The sequence below is a fragment of the Chelonia mydas genome, chromosome 2 (genome assembly GCF_015237465.2).
Source record: "Chelonia mydas isolate rCheMyd1 chromosome 2, rCheMyd1.pri.v2, whole genome shotgun sequence".
NCBI classification, from domain to species: Eukaryota; Metazoa; Chordata; order Testudines; family Cheloniidae; genus Chelonia; species Chelonia mydas.
Genome location: NC_057850.1, coordinates 83215022 through 83232174, shown reverse-complemented (window position 1 = coordinate 83232174; position 17153 = coordinate 83215022). Strand labels below are relative to the sequence as shown.

Below are 17153 nucleotides of genomic sequence, written 5' to 3'. Positions count from 1 at the left end.
TGGGCAGTACTTGCAGTGGTGCCTCATCTCCCAGGATTTACAGCATATTGCTCATGGCTCTGCCATGGCTGCCGGATGGCAGCATGGAAGCATCAGTCACCCAGAGCCCTGCACACTCAGGCTTTAGCTCACCAGATCTTTAAATCATTCCCCCTTCGGGTCCCCTGGGTCATTGATGCTAGGCCAGGCTTATCTGGGTGTTTCCTGTGAAAATTCTCAAAACCTGTTCAGGGGTGTAGCAAGCTCCCAGGACTGTTCTTTGGGACCATAGCTGTCCCATTCTATGAGGTACCGCAGCCTGCCTAATTTCAATCTGGAATCCAATATGGCATGGAATTCACATTCTTCATGGTCTTGAACCGGAACTGGCAGGACGGTGGCTGCATCTAGGTTGGGGAATGGGTTTTCAATGTATGGCTTTAGGAGGGAAATATGAAAGACAGGGTGCAGGTTGAGAGACCTAGGTAAGTGGAGCTTGTAAGTAACAGGATTGATTTTCTGACAAATTTGATACGGTCTGAGGAATTGATGGTCTAGTTTGTGAGATGGCCTGTTTGTGTAGAGATTTTTGAAAGATAGCCAAACCTTTTGGCCTACTGGAAAGGTTGGTGCTTCCTGTCTTTGGTGGTTTGTGTGCCATTTTAGGCCTCCTTAGCATCCTCAAGGCCCTTTACATCCTTCTGACAGTGGTGAATCTGCCGAACCAAGTCTGCCCCTTCCAGCTTCAGGGAGGCTGTCAGTAGCACGGGGTAGAATTGGAGGTGGAAACCACTGGCACAGTTTAGGGAAACTGCACCTGTATGTCCTCTCAGGGGTTCAGCAAGAGTACCCACTCTTGGCTTTCAGATCGCCATCTGTTGCCTCTCTTGGATAGAGACAGTGTCTCTCTTCTGACCCAGATATATCCAGGCTGGATAGTTACCTTGTCTTCACTGTATAATTCCCCTCAGAGACAGGTTGCCCAAGGATACCTGTGTGCTTTCTCTTGAGAGATGAATAACAGTGTAGCTGCTACAGCTGTAAGTTACCCCTCAGCTCTTTCTAGGCAAGCCTACTTTATTCTTAAGGTACAAAGCTTTACAGAGAAAACATATTAAAAAAATAGAAGGACCGAAACCCATTCTAATAAGCTTACCAGAGACCATTCCAACTCTCACATGGTCTCTGGCAAGTGCACTCTTTTAATACCCCACCCTAGGGAATTCCTTGTGGTTAAAAGTTCATCATAACTTCAGCTCAGAACAGGCACACTCATAACATGTTCAGTTTCCTTTTTTGTACAGTTCAGGGGTTATTGAACTGGAGTTTCCAGAAGCAGTTAGTTTACAAAGGGTCTCTCTCCCCAGGCCATATCTTAGCAAAAGTTTCGCTCCACAGGGAGAGAATTTGTATTCCTTTCATCTCAAGGTATTTCCTAAGGAAAATCCCATATTCACCCATATTGTTCCAAAACGACCTTTGAACTTCCAGAAATTGCATTAATCTTGTTTTCGTTCTAAAGAAGTTCCATACACTCTTACAATAGTACAAAAACATTTGCATTTGTAATACAGTGAACTCCAAAGATATTAACCCTAGTTCAGTAAGTTTTAACTTCATTCAGTAAAGTTTAACTTAATTCTATAAAGTTCAGGATTTTACAGGATATTGTCAATCCATCACACCTGTAATTGCAAAAAAAGGAGCTTTGCCCAGTGAAGGCATGGTCGGTGTTGTATACAAATTCATCATAGAGGCAGGAGGTGGACCAGTCCTCTTGGTGATAGTTAACTAAACATCATAGATATTGCTAGGTTTCAGAGTAACAGCCGTGTTAGTCTGTATTCGCAAAAAGAAAAGGAGTACTTGTGGCACCTTAGAGACTAACCAATTTATTTGAGCATAAGCTTTATACTTGATTCACCTTCTCTGTCTGGCCAATCATCTGGAGATGATACACAAAGGAGTGGACATTTAGTAACCGGAAGGCCTTGCACCTTCAGCGCAAGATGAACTGTGGTCCTTGATCTGATTTGATGCAATCAGGAAACCCATGGAGACGAATGATATGCACTTCTAGGTCATCTCGGTCATCTTGGCTGAGGGCAAGTGGTCACAGGGGACAAAATGTGCCATCTTGGTCCATTGATACTGCCATGTAGCTGTTGGATTCAGGGGGTTCTACAATGACGTCCATGGTGACAGCGGCCTAGAGCCTGGATGGGGTTTCTGGTGTCACAGGGGTGCCAAGCAGCTTAGTAGGTGGTACCTTAGTATGGGTACACAGGTCGCAAGAGTGAATATAAGCTCCAATGTCAGCCCACTTTCAGGGCCACCAAAATAAGCAGGAGGCTGGACAATGGGTTTTGAGGCACCCAAAATGGCCTGCTAGGGGGGTTATTGTGATACAGTTACAGGACCTCCAACTGCAGAACGTATATGCAACCATCAATATAAATTATTCTGTCCTGCATGAAATGTTGCCTCTTGGTCCTGATTCTTGATCAGTCTGGGGGGTCCATTCTAAAGCCTTCTGGGGAGAGGATGTACGCTCAAATAAATTTGTTAGTCTCTAAGGTGCCACAAGTACTCCTTTTCTTTTTGTGGATGCAGACTAACACGGCTGCTACTCTGAAACCTGTCATTATTAACAAAGTGTTCAAAGGTTGCAGATGCATTAGTTATTCTGAATGGCACTACCAAGTATTCAAAGTGCCATAACGAGTCCAGAAGGTGGTCTTCCACTTGTACCCATCTGGATATGCACTAGGTCGAGTGTGGTGAATAATCCACACAGATTGCTCATGATCCAATAGATCTGAGATTATCTGGGAATATCGGTTTTGGTTCAACACACAGTAATCAACACGTTGCGTAAATTCAGTCATAACGGACCTTCACCCTGGGCTTCTGGTCAATGGGGCAGTTATAATCCCAATACAGAGGTAGTGTGTCTACATTTCTTTTTTGAAAAATGTCATCATAATATTGGTATTTATCAGGAATGTGTGAGGCCGAAGCTGGGGTGGTCCCCACTTGCCAGCTGCCGCAGTCTGGGATTCGTTCAAGGGAGGGATTGATGCTGCCTGGGATGGTCTCCCAGATCCAATAATTCATTGCTGCCGATGCATAGGCAGATCTGTTGGCAATGCTCAGAAAATATGCTGAATTTCTGTTCCTGACAGAGACTGTGGGGGTTGTGCCATGCCAACCAAGTGACCCCCCAAGGATTAGTGAGGAAGTGTGGGGAACAAATCACATTGAACTGTATCACCTCTCAGTGGCCCTTGATTACAGCGTGCAGGGGCACAGTCTCCTGAGTCATCGGCCCCAAGGATAAGAAGGTTCCAGCTGTAGTTTCCATGAAATCTGGTCTAGGCTTCTGCTGGATGGGGATTCTCAGGGCCTGGAGAGTCTTCGATCCACACGGTTGTCAGTTGCATCACTATCGATGAACACAGACTGTGGTGGGATCCACATGGCCTTGCCTGGAATGCGTAGCTGGATCTGCACTTGAAGATGCAGCAAGGACCCAAGTGAGCCTGGATGGGGTCCCATCAGGAACTGGGGGATCATTCCAAAGTATAGTTTCACATTTGTACCCATGCCTGGTCCCCGACAGGGCCTGGGCACATTCATTTCCCAATTATCTCCTGGTTGGCATCTGCAATGGGTACAAAGCATGTTTCTACTGTGGCAAGCCAGAGCATACACATAGCTTGTTGCACCAATGTCGTTCCTTTTCCTTGGTGGTTAAGTGCCAGTGTGTCAAGGCCAACCTGCGTGGGTCCAGGGAGTCGAGCCCAGGAATACTGTCTCAGGACATGGTCAAGGTGATGGCATAACTCCCCTCTTTTCTTCTCTCAACTTGCGCAATCGATTGTCAACAGGGAAGGATAGGTTGATAAAGGCATCCAGGTTTGCAGGAGTTGGCATGTGGGCTAGCTTGTCCTTAACCTCCTTGCTGAGTCCTAATCAAAATTGGTGCAGCTGGACCACCTCGTTCCACTTGGCATCCACTGTAAACTGTCAAAAGTGTTCAGCATACGAGGCAGCCGGCCCCTGTCCTTGTCGGAGCCTTATCAGGGTGTCTTCAGTTGGCCACCTGTGATGGGAGATCACCAAAAATCACAGAAAAAGCCCAAAGGAAGGTGTTCCAGTCCAGCCCAAATGTTGGACTATTTCACTTGAACAAGGGAGAGACCCAGTCCAGTGCCTCACCAGTCAACAAACTGATTACTAGTCCGATCTTGGCCTGCTTGGTGGGGATGACGCATAAAAAGTAGATGGCACCAGTTAAGGAATCCCTTGAATTTTTGGCGGTTTCCATCCAGGCGTTTGAGTCAAGGCGCGCCAGGGCCCTGTTTGAGTGGTTGAGCCACCATTCATGCCTGGTGTGTAACATTCTTCTCTTGCAAGCAGCTCACTAATTCGCAGAGGGCTTGGTTTTCTGCCAAAAGTTGCATCACCTGAGCCCACAGAGCATGAACCTCAGTCTGGAGACAGACGACCTGCTTCTGTGGATCTGGTGCCCTGTGTGGTGTGCTAGGCAGCAGGAGGCCCATCCCTTCCATCTTACTACTGGGGCATCGTCTGATCAGAGGCAGTCTGTGCAATCTATTACAAACTGGGTTATGGGCAGTCAGGCCTAGCGGTCAAAGCAGGAGTCAGGGACTGGGAAACAGAATCAAGGATTGAAACCAGACTCAGAGACCGAATTCAAACCCGAGTCAGAACCAGAAATTGGAACCAGATTACCTGGAGTGAAGGAAGGCAAGAGCAGAGCTGGGTTTAAGGCAGGAGCAAAGCTGGGACAGATCTGGAACAAGGCGAGGAAAGAGGGACAAGAAGAAGACGGCAGTGAAGCAAGAACAAAGCAGGGTCTGTACCAGCAGCAGGTCAGGGATTGGCCTTGTTGCACACACAGCTTCCTGGGACTCCCTCCATGCTTAAATAGTAGCGCCTGAACCAATCAGCATCACAGGGGGTGCTGCCATTCAGGTTTTCCATGGCTGGCACATCCTGTGGTGCCTCGTCTCCCAGGAGTTACAGTGCAGTGATCTTGGCTGTGCTGTGGCTGCCAGGTGGTGGCATGGAAGTGTCAGTCACCTGGAACCCTGGACACCTAGGTTCTAGCCCACCAGGTCCGTACGCTCAGGGGTGTGGAGAGTAAGGACATGTCTACACTTACCGGTAGAGCAGCACAGCTGCAATCGATGCAGTGAGTGTCAATTTAGCGGGTCTGGTGGAGACATGCTAAATCGATGGGAGAGCACTCTCCCATCCATTTGTGTACTCCACCTCCCCAAGAAGCATAAGGGAAGTCGACAGGAGATCTTCTCCCATCGACACAGCGCAGTGTAGCCACCGTGGTAAGTGGATCTAACTACGTTGACTTCGGTTACATTATTCACGTAACTGAAGTTGCGTAGGTTAGATCAATTTACCGTGGAGGTGTAGACCAGCCTTAAATTTCTGCAGCCCTTGAAAGGATGCAGCTTATTGCTTTCCTTGTACCCTTAGTTCCTCCCTACCCACTTGCTTGCAGGAGGAAGTATCCAGATATCTGGGCCTGTGCTCAGCACTAGACTTGAAACCAAGATCCAGATAGGCTGAGCAAGCTGGGGAGCCCTTAATTCTTCTTACTTTCCTAATCAGTCATATAAGGTGTAACGATGCTGGTTCTGGCGGGACCCAACTGAGAGTGCCAATTTAGGACAAATTGCTTCAAGCAGGGCAGTTACAGCCCAAGGCTGGGGTTTTTCCACCTTTAAGGCAAACCAAACCAGCCAAACAGAGCAGACTTTGGTCTTGTCCCACTGGCTAACCACAAGTCATAAAAGCAATTCCCTTAGACACTTCAGTTTCCCAGTATCACCACCGGTGCCACTTGTTATGGGGACAAATGGTTATGAAAACCAATACCCCAGTAAAAGAAAAAAGGTTTTCTTGATCCCAAAGGACCAATCCCCAGACCCAGGTCAATATACAAATCAGATCTTACCCACAACTCACGCTGTTGCCAATCCTTTAGAATTTAAAATCTAAAGGTTTATTTATTAAAAGGAAAAAGATATAGATGAGAGCAAGAGTTGGTTAAATGGAATCAATTACATACAGTAATGGCAAAGTTTTTGGTTCAGGCTTGCAGCAGTGATAGAATAAACTGCAGGTTCAAATCAAGTCTCTGGAGTACATCCACAGTTGGGATGGGTCTTTCAGTCCTTGGTTCAAAGCTTCAGTGTAGCAAAGTTCCTCCAGAGGTATGAAGCAGGATTGAAGACAAGATGGAGATGAAGACAAGAAGACAAGATGAGGCATCAGCCTTTTATAGTCTTTTCCAGGTGTAAGGACACCTCTTTGTTCTTACTGTGGAAAATTACAGCAAAATGTAGGTTGGAGTCACATGGGCAAGTCCCTGCATACTTTGCTGAGTCACAAGGCGTATCTGACAGGTTTCAGAGTAACAGCCGTGTTAGTCTGTATTCGTAAAAAGAAAAGGAGTACTTGTGGCACCTTAGAGACTAACCAGTTTATTTGAGCATGAGCTTTCGTGAGCTACAGCTCACTTCATCGGATGCATCCGAAAGCTCACGAAAGCTCACGAAAGCTCATGCTCAAATAAACTGGTTAGTCTCTAAGGTGCCACAAGTACTCCTTTTCTTTTTAAGGCGTATCTGCCTTCTCTCAATGGGTCAGTTGTATAGCTGATGGTCCTTAATGGGCCATCAAGAAGGCTAGGCTCAGCTGACACCAACTTGTCTGGGGTGTTACCCAGAAGCATAGCATAAATTTGAAATACAGACAGTATAGAGCCAATATTTATAACTTTAACTACAAAAATAATACATAAATATAGATAGCATAATCATAACCAGCAAACCATAACCTTGTCTGAGACACCTTATTTGACCCCCTTTATAGAAGATTTGGTGCCACTGCAGGACCTTGGTTGCAACAATGATCTATAAAGTCCCAGATTATGTCAATAACATCACATAAAGCAATGGCACAATCTAGCCCTGTGTCCCTCATTTCAGTGAACAACTTTACTGCTGACAAAGAACATCCTACAGGGGAAAAAATTACAAAGCTAGAAGTAAAATTCTTGGAATAAAAAAAAAAATCTGTGTGGATCACATTGGAGGAAACCTGAATTGACAACAGTATTGTAACCCTTAATCTAAAAAGGCTGTCTAGGGGTCTCTCAATCCATTCTTAAAATAACTGTTGCTGTAAGTAAAATCCGTTTGAACTTAACCCTGTGTTGCAGTAGCCATTAAGGGGAAATTTTCAAAGGCACAACTGGCAGTTGTTGTTTGTGCCTTTGAAATTTTCCCCTAAAATGTTGACCTATACTGATTGCAAGTAATTATATTCCTTATACAAAGTGTGAAAGGCATATTGAAAATACCGCGGGAATGTTAGTTACTTGTAAACCATAACAGTGTCCAGTGAATTTGTGTGTCTCAAGCACCAGTGTTGAGATGCTCCCTTAAACGTTTTGCGAGATACTGCACCTTAAACCTTTCACTGATCCAGGTCTACTACTCACCCAAATCTCAAATAATAGTAACTTTAGAGGGAAATTCAACCATTGTCAGAAAGAAGGAAACATTTTTGTGGCAGGTCTCTTTAATTTTGTTGTTATTTTTCTTGCTGTTGTTAACCAGACCTTTGAAGCAGAGCTATGAAATGTCAGCAGTCCTGGTGTAGACAGTAGAATTTCTTTTACATATATTTGTGCACATTGAGCAGTCCTTTACATCGTGAGTAATCCCACTAATTACAGTGGCACTAATTCCAGAGGAAGATTCTTCTCAACATGAGAAGACACACAGAGAAAGATGTTCGCTGCCCAATCCCATAAGAGTTTACAATCCTGCTGGGTCAATGGAAAATCTCCTGTGATTGAATTTTAACTTCAATTTACTTTGTAAAGTAAGCCTAGCTAAACTAGAAAAGTCATATGAAGTCACTGAATGTCTGCATGCATGAATATGGAGAGCAACAAACTAACACCATCAATAAAGAGCAGTTGATAGTTCTTTGAGTGCTCTGCATATTCCCATTTCTGGGTAATGCACTGACTGGTGCAGCGTCATCTCAAAGAACTTGGGTTACAAGTAAGTAACCTTAATTGTCTTTTAAATCTTGTATCTATAATAGTCAGTTCCAGAACCCTAACATTTAAATAAAACAAATTCCTTTAAAAATTTAATTTTAACATCACTTCACATTCACGTTAATTAAAGTGTGTTGTAGAATAACCAGCATCTGTAATACACTGGATAAACTTCATCTGCATTTTGAGAGTCCATCATTGACTTCATAAAAAAAATTAGCACAAAATACTGTTATTTGAATAACATTATAAATGTGCATACCATTTGGCACACAAACTATCTGAGTAGATGAATGTAGTTATGGTACCAGCCATGTGTGTATGTCCTTGGTAATTAAGACAATAATAGTTAAAGTGATTCAGCTGCCTTACTATCTTTCTTAAAAATACCTTCTATTTATATCTGGTTATTTCTTCAGGTTGATGACGCTGAAGAATCCACCAAACCAGGTGAAAATAAAGCAACCAGTAAGTTCCAATCGATAGGTGTTCAAGTAGAGGAGGAGAAGTGGTGAGTAATCATTCATTTGATCTTCTGAATGCACATGTACAATATTCTCTTTCATGCCTTAATAAAAATATCTCAAAGCAAAATCACACCAGTGAGACCAAATATCCAAGAGCCTGGCACGCAAACAGCATCCTTTTGAGTTTGTATAACATTTCGTATTTTAAAAAGTAGATATGAACAAAGGTCCCTGAAGGTAAAGCATGTACATGTTTCCACAATTCATTATGTTCCTGTTTTACAATTACATTAAAAGTGATGCATGTTCATTAGGAATGTCATATTTTAAAAGGTATAAAAACATTTTCAAAATCTTTTCTAAAAGAATAAACAAACAAACAAAATCTCACTTAAAAATAATATGAATCTTGCCATTGGAGACCATTTCTGTTGATATTATCTCTCTCAGTAAAACACTGGAGTCTGAAATCATAGGTGAATGGCAGCTGAGCAGAGATGTGTGGTCGTGGTCTGAACTCAGGACTGGGAATTAGGCTGGCCTGTGTTCAAGTGTTGGATTTGAGACTGATCTCTGGAGGGATTTTGACAAGTCAATTAATTTGTCTGCCTCAGTTTCCCTATCTGTAAAAGATGGATAGTAATATTTTCTTGCCTATACTGTGAGGATTAATTATAAAGTAATATCTGTGTTATTGCTCTGTTGACCAATACAGTGACAATACGTATTGCTAGTATTGAAGCTGGTAGTCTAGAACTAAATGCACCATCTTGACGTTTGTGGGTACATGAGTACAAGCAAGAAGCTGGCTTCTTGTACATTTCATCCCCCTACTTGTTCACAAGAGGACAACAGATAGGTAATATGCAGTGTTGTTGTAGCCATGTCAATCCCAGGATATTAGAGAGATAAGGTGGTGAGAGAGACAGAAGTTGGTCCAGTAAAAGATATTATCTCACCTGCCTTGTCTCTCTAACAAATAGGTTAAGCAGGGGATGGAGCTGAAGTGCATGAGTGCCTGCAATCATGATAAAATTCACCTCCTGGATTGGCTGTTGTTGGGTTGTTGTGCTGGAAAGTTGAGTATGATTCAGTGTTGTGTCTCGCTGATTTTTCAGGAATGGTAGGAGAGTTAAATGAAAAACATTGTATACTTCAGAGAGCCATAAAATTTTGAGTAATTATCCTTCATTGAGATTTTTTGTAACCCATTGTTTTGCGACACCTAAAGTAAAACGTCAGTTTATAAAACCTGAATCTCTTCTAGAGTTGTTTATTAAATTAGTGCTTGAAATAAAAATAAAGAAACCCACCTCTGGCATTTATGCTTCCTCCCCCCCACCCCCGCCTGGAGTGCATTTCATCTCTGCCAAATTGCCAAAGTGACTTTTACCTTGTACATTTAATCTATGACCAACCAAACACGTAGGGCAAATCCTGATCCCTGCAGAAACCTGACTCAATGTGGGTTTCATCTGAGGGTTGGGTGAGGGGCAGGATTTTCTCCTTCCTCTCAGGACATGGAGCACCAGCGGAGGTGCTCTACTGCCACGGCTGCAGAGGTGGACACAGTCCCTGTGATCCCCTTTCAGTGGGGAGTTTTGGTTGGTTCTGTGGGCCACTCTGCCCAAAAGCCACTGGGCAGTAACAAAGAGCACTGTGAAGAACTGCTTCATTCCAGGCAGTGGGAGAATAGTCCCCCTGTGCAGACTTTCCCTGATGGGGAACCCTCTCCCCCCAGCAAATATTTGGTCCTGCTTTGAGCAGGGGGTTGGACTAGATGACCTCCAGAGGTCCCTTCCAACCCTGATAGTCTATGATTCTATGAACCACTTCCAGCTGGGGCCTGGCACTTTCCTACAGTCTGCAGGATTTGGCCCATTGACAGTAGTAGAGAGTGGGTCAGAAAAGTATTTAGCACTAATTTTCTATATTTGACTGTTGCGCATTTGCTAAGATGATAACCAAATCACCTACATTATTGTTAAATAGACCAGAATGTCATTATCTTCTACCTGAGCATTTCTGTTGTGGTTCTAAAAGGTTAAGGGGATTTCAGGGGGGAAATGTGAACTGTGGTGACCTTGTTATGCTGTTGCTAAGCAAGATCCTCATTAACAGTTAAAACATCTCTTTCTGGAAGACATTCCTTTACATACGCATCCTGAGCCTCCACCCCCCACTGCTTTTCTAGTGTTAAGTAAATTAGCGCATTTAAATAGGTGATGACAGCCACCCTACTCCTCCCCAAGCACAAAAGAAATAAGTGTCCAAAATAAGCCAACCACTGATAGTAAATACCTTACTTAAGCAGTATTCTTTCTGTTGCTGTTTTTATTGTTCTAGAGAGCAAAAATCAAGAGATAGGATTTGCCTGTCAAGGTCTATACTGAGATAGCATTATTTCTGCATTACCTAAGGACAGCTGTGTTTTGGGATTTCTTGCTGATAAAGTTGAAGCTGCTGCTGTTTTGAGCAAAATGGCAAATAGTAATCCATCATGTACTTCCAGAAATGAACTGACTGATAAAAGACAGCAACCTAATAGTCAGAAAATGAGTGCACTCAAGACACAAAGGGCTTATCATCACAATTTGGATTCCTATGCCTTTTGTTAACACAGGGGAGGACTTTTAATGAATATCTCTTAAAGGAATAGACTTGTAAATAGAGTGCATTCTTCCTGGCCCCAAACCATAACATCTATAGAAACACAGAGAACTCATTTCAGATGGATACATGACAAAGAAATAAACCTGTTAAAGAAATCATCTTCCAGGGCACTGAAAGAAAAAATACAGTAGAAGACTGACTCTAAAAGGATAGATATATTAATCGAATCATTAATCAACGTATGTTGTGAAGCAACAAAATTGCACCAGCCAAATCAACATATGTCATGAAGCAACAAAATTGGCCTCCCTCTACATCAAGAGCCCTCCCCTATGGCATTCTACAAGGTCCATAATTTCTCAACCCTCTCTTTCATTCTATCTACTTTGTTCCCCTTGGTCATCTTACTGCGTGCTACCCTCAATCTTCACCACCATTCCATGCTGATGAAACTCATCTCTACATGTCTTTATTTCCTTAATGACTCCTCCTTCTTCACCTTCTGTGTTTGGACCAAGGAAACAGGAGGGTTTGTCTCAGTTTCTCCATCTCAAGGTCTCAAAAAACAGAAGTGCTTCTTTTACACCAGGGGAGCATCCTCAACACACAGCTCTATCCCTTCCATCTTCCTCCTCTTGTAGTGTCTACACTATAGTGTCACAGCTGCAGCACCATAGTGCAGATGCTTCCTACATCAACTGAAGGGGTTTTTCTCCTTGATGTAATAAATCCATCTCTCCAAGAGACAATCTTCCGTTGACATAGCTGCATCTACACCAAGAGTTAAGTTGACCTAACTATTCAATTCACCTAACTACTCATGGCATGAAATTTTTCACAGCCATGAGTGATGTAGGTTGTTCTAATTTTTAACTGTAGAAGAGGCCTCAGACTTCCATTCGCATCCACTATATGTGACCTTTAATGCATCTTTTACTCATAGCTCTCTTCCTACACTACCTGTGTTTATAAATTTCCTCATCATTATCTCTGCAACGTTGTCCATATTCAAAAATGCCTTGGGTCAAAATCTGTTATGCTTTTTATTCAACCCTGTGTCCTCTTTCCCCTTTATTATCATAACTCTTTCATACTGGCTCCCAAGCCCCAGCTCTGCAATGTCACTCAAATATAGATGCCTTGTCCACCTTTTCACATGTCCAAAGATCATGTGTAACCTTATGAACTGGTTGCAGTTACTCACCTACCCCTCACCCTTTCCCACCCATCATTGCTAACTACATCCCCCCAATCCTCAGATGACCCACTCATTTAAGGGGAAATTTCAAAATTGCTGTCTTCATTTTTATAGGCTGGATCAGGTTCATGGAGACTTATTTTGTGGTCTTTCATTTTCTCTACTCCTCTCCTGATCTTTCCGTTCACCTGTGACTCAATCTTCACCTGAAGGGACCACCTCTAAGGCTTTGTCTACACCAGATACTTGAATTGTTGAATTGAACTTCAACTACTTGTATCAAACCAATTGAAGCACAAGCTATTCAGTGCACCCACACTAGCCATTCTGAATTGGTTTAAGCGTTGTTCCACATCCTCACTAGTACTGTTCTAGACTGATTCAACTGCAGTGCCCTCACCTGTCGCACTGCTCAATGGTAATTCCCTGTCTCTGCGACCCTCACATTGTCCCCTCCAGCCCGATCTAGGCCTCCATGGTATCCCCTCCCTATCTTTATCCCTATGGTATGCCATTGCCATACCTCTTATTCACATTCTAAGTTGATAACTATAATTGGTTCGCTGGATGTAAGCCTGTCATAAATGGTTTATTAGAAAGAGACATGCAGCCAGTGAAATAACCATAGTTTGTTGACCAAGAATAGGAGGACTTGTGGCACCTTAGAGACTAACCAATTTATTTGAGCATGAGCTTTCACGAAAGCTCATGCTCAAATAAATTGGTTAGTCTCTAAGGTGCCACAAGTCCTCCTTTTCTTTTTGCGAATACAGACTAACACGGCTGTTACTCTGAAACCTGACCAAGAATACTGTCCTGGGGCAAAACAGGGGTGTTAAACACCCACATAAGTGCCTTCCCACCTTTCCAGGCCAGGGAAAGGTGCCCTCTTCCCCTGGATACACTTCTGCTCTGTCTAGTACATTAGATTTTATCTACTATGTACACTGAGACTCTTTCACATTAAGGAATAGTATCTCAGTTTTGGTTTGGGGGGTTTTAACCTACTAAAATAGAACAATAACATATTCTAAGAGGCTAAATTACAGAGCAAAATGTTTTCAGCAAAATGTGAAAAATCGACCAAGACTTCTACAGTTGCTTTAAATGCTATGAGAAGAAAAGAAAGAGAGCCCTCTTTTTACTCTGGCTTTGTGAGTTTGTGGAGCACAATACTTCCTATGCTGCCTTTTTCACTTAGTATCTAATTTAGCTTAGATGCTGTTGCATTAACATTAAAACAAACTTACATGGGTTCCTTCTTGTGTTGCTTTAACCCAAAAATTAATCTGCCAGCAAATTATTGGATTTTATTGTTTTATGTTTGTAGTCTGTTGTTCCTCTGTTGCAAGTCAAACTTCTCAAATCTTAGATCTTTAGGTGAGGAATCTCCATCTGTACTTCAGCTAAGGTGCTAGGATTCATATTGACTTGGTTCTGATCTGAAGCATTGTCTGTCCCCACTTATTCTGTCAGTGGAAAACGTTTCATTGAACAATTCTAAAAGATCATAATAACATAGAACAACAATAGAGGAGTAGAAGAAAGATAGTTACAAACAAAAGATTCCATAACCTGATAGCCCCGTTAGTCTATTACCTATATATGACATGAATCTTGAAGATATATGGTTCGGGATCCTGCCATTACAAGACACACATGTCAATGATATTGAATCTGCTAGCCTTTTCCACAACTTGCTTTGTTTAATTAGCATCACCATAACCTTGGCAGACAAGCACAATACAAGAAACAACAGAACCGATAGGTACGTAATGAAGCCAGTTGAAATTATTAGAAGTGCCTTTGTGAGTTGCCATCTGTAAGATGCTTTGGAACCTCTTGCAGTAGAAATGTAAACATGTTTCTCAAAAGGAACACAAAGAAGCAGCAGAGAGATGAATACTAACGAGTGACCCTGCTGTTGCTGTTCAGAACAGACACTGTATTGTGCCCCAGACCGGTTTATCCAGTCTGCGGTTTCATGGTTTTCTGCACTTAGGCCAGATATTTGTTGTTCTCCAAAGTTGTAATTATTACACCTTATGCCTGCAGGGCACAAACGAGCATGAAAGCACTGAATCTAAAAGCAGGGGAAGAGGCAAGTCCATGAGTTCATGTTTTTAGATCCTTACTCTAACAGTCAGCAATTTACGAAAGCTTTTTTTTCCAGACTTAAGTAGTTGTGAATGCTCTGTATGCGTAAAGACATTGTAAACTTTGCACGTTAGCTGTAGAAACTCTCCTGCATTATTGTTGTTGTTATATTATTATTATTTATTTGTATTACTGTAGTGCAGTCATGTATGCAGCATGGAATTTTAATTGACATAAGCAGAGAGGTTCTGGATACAGATAGTAGTTTGTAAGAATAGAACATCTTAGAAATGGGTGGAGGACAGACGTTACTTTCAGGAATAAACAAATATTAGCTGAGGCAGTTTGTATAGGTATGCTCTGGGCACAAAGGCAATGCCTTCCATCTACAGCCTTTTTCATTGCAATTAATTTGTATTTCTTTGGGACAGGTCTACGCTAAGAAGTTAGGTCAACCCAGCTACATCGCTTAGGGGTGTGAAAAATCCACACCCTTGAGCGACATAGTTAAGCTCACCTAACTCCTGGTGTAGACAGCACTAGGGTGGACGACAGAAGCGCTAGTGACGGACCAGTTCTTCCATTGACCTAGTTAATGCCTCTCAGGAAGATGGATTAACTATGGCAAAAGAGGGAGAACCCCTCCCATTGCTGTAGTGAGTGTGGCAGTTTAAGCATAGACATAACCTTTGAGTTATTTAATTCTAACCTGATGCTGTATTCTGTTGACAAGTCATTTTTCTTCTGAAGGCAGATACCTTTACTCAGTCCAGTGCCAAGAATAGTCTGTTAGGCAAGCATATAGCATTGTTTTTCTTAGATAAAAACAAAGGCAAGCAAAACTAGGCCATTCTCTTTTATATGTTGAGCGGAATCTGTGTTTGGTGGCACCAGCTCATATTGAAAACATGAAGGATGTACTCCTGAAAGTTTTAAAATGTGGTGCCTCTGGCAATATATCGTCCTGGTAAGCAGAGCTTGATGTTTTCACACGTGGGATTTGTTGTATATTAGAAAGCCAGACTGTTAACTGCAGTTCCAAAAGTCATTCAGTTCGCACAGACGCTAAGGAAGAAGCATATCAACATCTGACTCAAGCTTGGTCTGCACTACCAACTTACGTCAGTATAACTACGTCGATCAGCATAGATATACCAACCTTTACCCCTCGTGTAGACAGTGCTATGTCAATGGGAGGGCTTCTCCTGTTGACATAGCTATGGCCTCTTGGGGAGGGGGAGTACCTACGCTGATGGGAGAAGCTCTCCTGTTGGCATAGTAGCATCTGCACTAAACACTATAGTGGCAAAGCGACACCCATGCAGCGCTGTAAGTGTAGACAAGCCCTAAGACACACAAACTGTGGTGAAGTCACAAGAGACCTCCTGAGGGGCCTGGGGAAGATGTGCTGTCCATATTAAAGGAATTGCTTTCCCCCATGATTGCTGTCCCAGGATATTAATCATCATTAGAAGAGGAATGCTTTTTAAAAAAAAATTTTCTTGCTATCTGTGGATCCTGACTGAACAACTAAAAGGGGACTCTGTGTGTGTGTGTCTGTGTATGTGTTTGTATATGTTGGTGGCCACTCCAGGAAGAGGGGAGTAATAAGAAATATAAAGTGAGAAAATGTGAAGAAAGAGTTTTGCTTATTAAAGAATAAATAAATACCTAAAACTGAAGAGATCTGTCTACATCATATTTTGTAGTTTGTCAGTGCAAATGGAGCCTATCATGTAAAACTTTAATTGGATAACTGACTTTTGCACCACCTAACAACCTTTTTCAAAACAAGTGCACAAAAGCAGCTGCTTCATTAAAAACATTATGTTGTATGATGTAAAAAAAAGTCTCTATAATTATAATAAGCTTGACAGATGCAGATAACACAAATCTGTTTTACTGAGAACAAAACAGGTACCATTAACAATTTCCTGCAGAACCCTGTGTCTTGTTTTAGTATTGAGGAGCCCCTCCCAACTCCCATTTTGCCTTGTTGTGCCTCTCTCAAAGCTTCATATCAATAGCCATTCTTCTTCTGCTCCAGTAGGATTAAAGAGGATTCTCTTCTAAGTCTGTCAGTGAGGCTCCTTCCCTGGATGATCACTATTAAATGATGCAAGATTCTCCCTCACCATCCTCCCATCCATCACTCCACCAGGGATTAAATACACTTGACCAGATTTTGCTCTCAGTTACATATGGTAAATCTGGACTCACTCTTCAGTGGAGTAATAAGAAGAGAATGAAAATGAGAACAAATGAAAATGAGGTCTGAGTCCAGCCTAGTGCCTCTCCTGTATTCCCACCCGCTAGAAGGCTAGGCCTGAAAATAGAGCCATGGTCTTCGAAGGGTAGGGTTCAAACTGGGCTAGCTGACAGTAGCTTGGAAAGCAGATACTTTCTTTGAAAGGGAGTGAGGAGCAGGAGGCAATTGCCATCTTGTATTCCAGAATCTATGTTTACATTAAACACAATTAAGGGCTGGATTCCCCAGTACACTATTGCTGCTTTGCACTTCTCCCACAATAGAGCAGCTGTACACCTGGCTTAACTTTGGCTAATTAAGGGGGGCAGGGCTCTATGGCTACTTTGCATCACTGGAGCTGTGCAAAAGGATTTATGGCTGCAGAGATTATTGTCAGATTGTGAACCAAGTGTAAACTAATGCAGA

The 17153-nt window shown here is 42.5% G+C and overlaps 1 protein-coding gene across 2 annotated transcripts in view; it reads left to right on the top strand.

Moving 5' to 3' along the window:
- The window catches only part of DLGAP1 (DLG associated protein 1), a 605986-nt gene that overhangs the window by 568112 nt on the left and 20721 nt on the right, over positions 1-17153 (top strand). For both annotated transcript variants that reach the window (XM_007063887.4, XM_043538800.1), the window contains one exon: positions 8524-8615. In XM_007063887.4, the coding sequence (XP_007063949.1) occupies positions 8524-8615 (92 nt within the window). The remainder of the gene's footprint in view (positions 1-8523; positions 8616-17153) is intronic.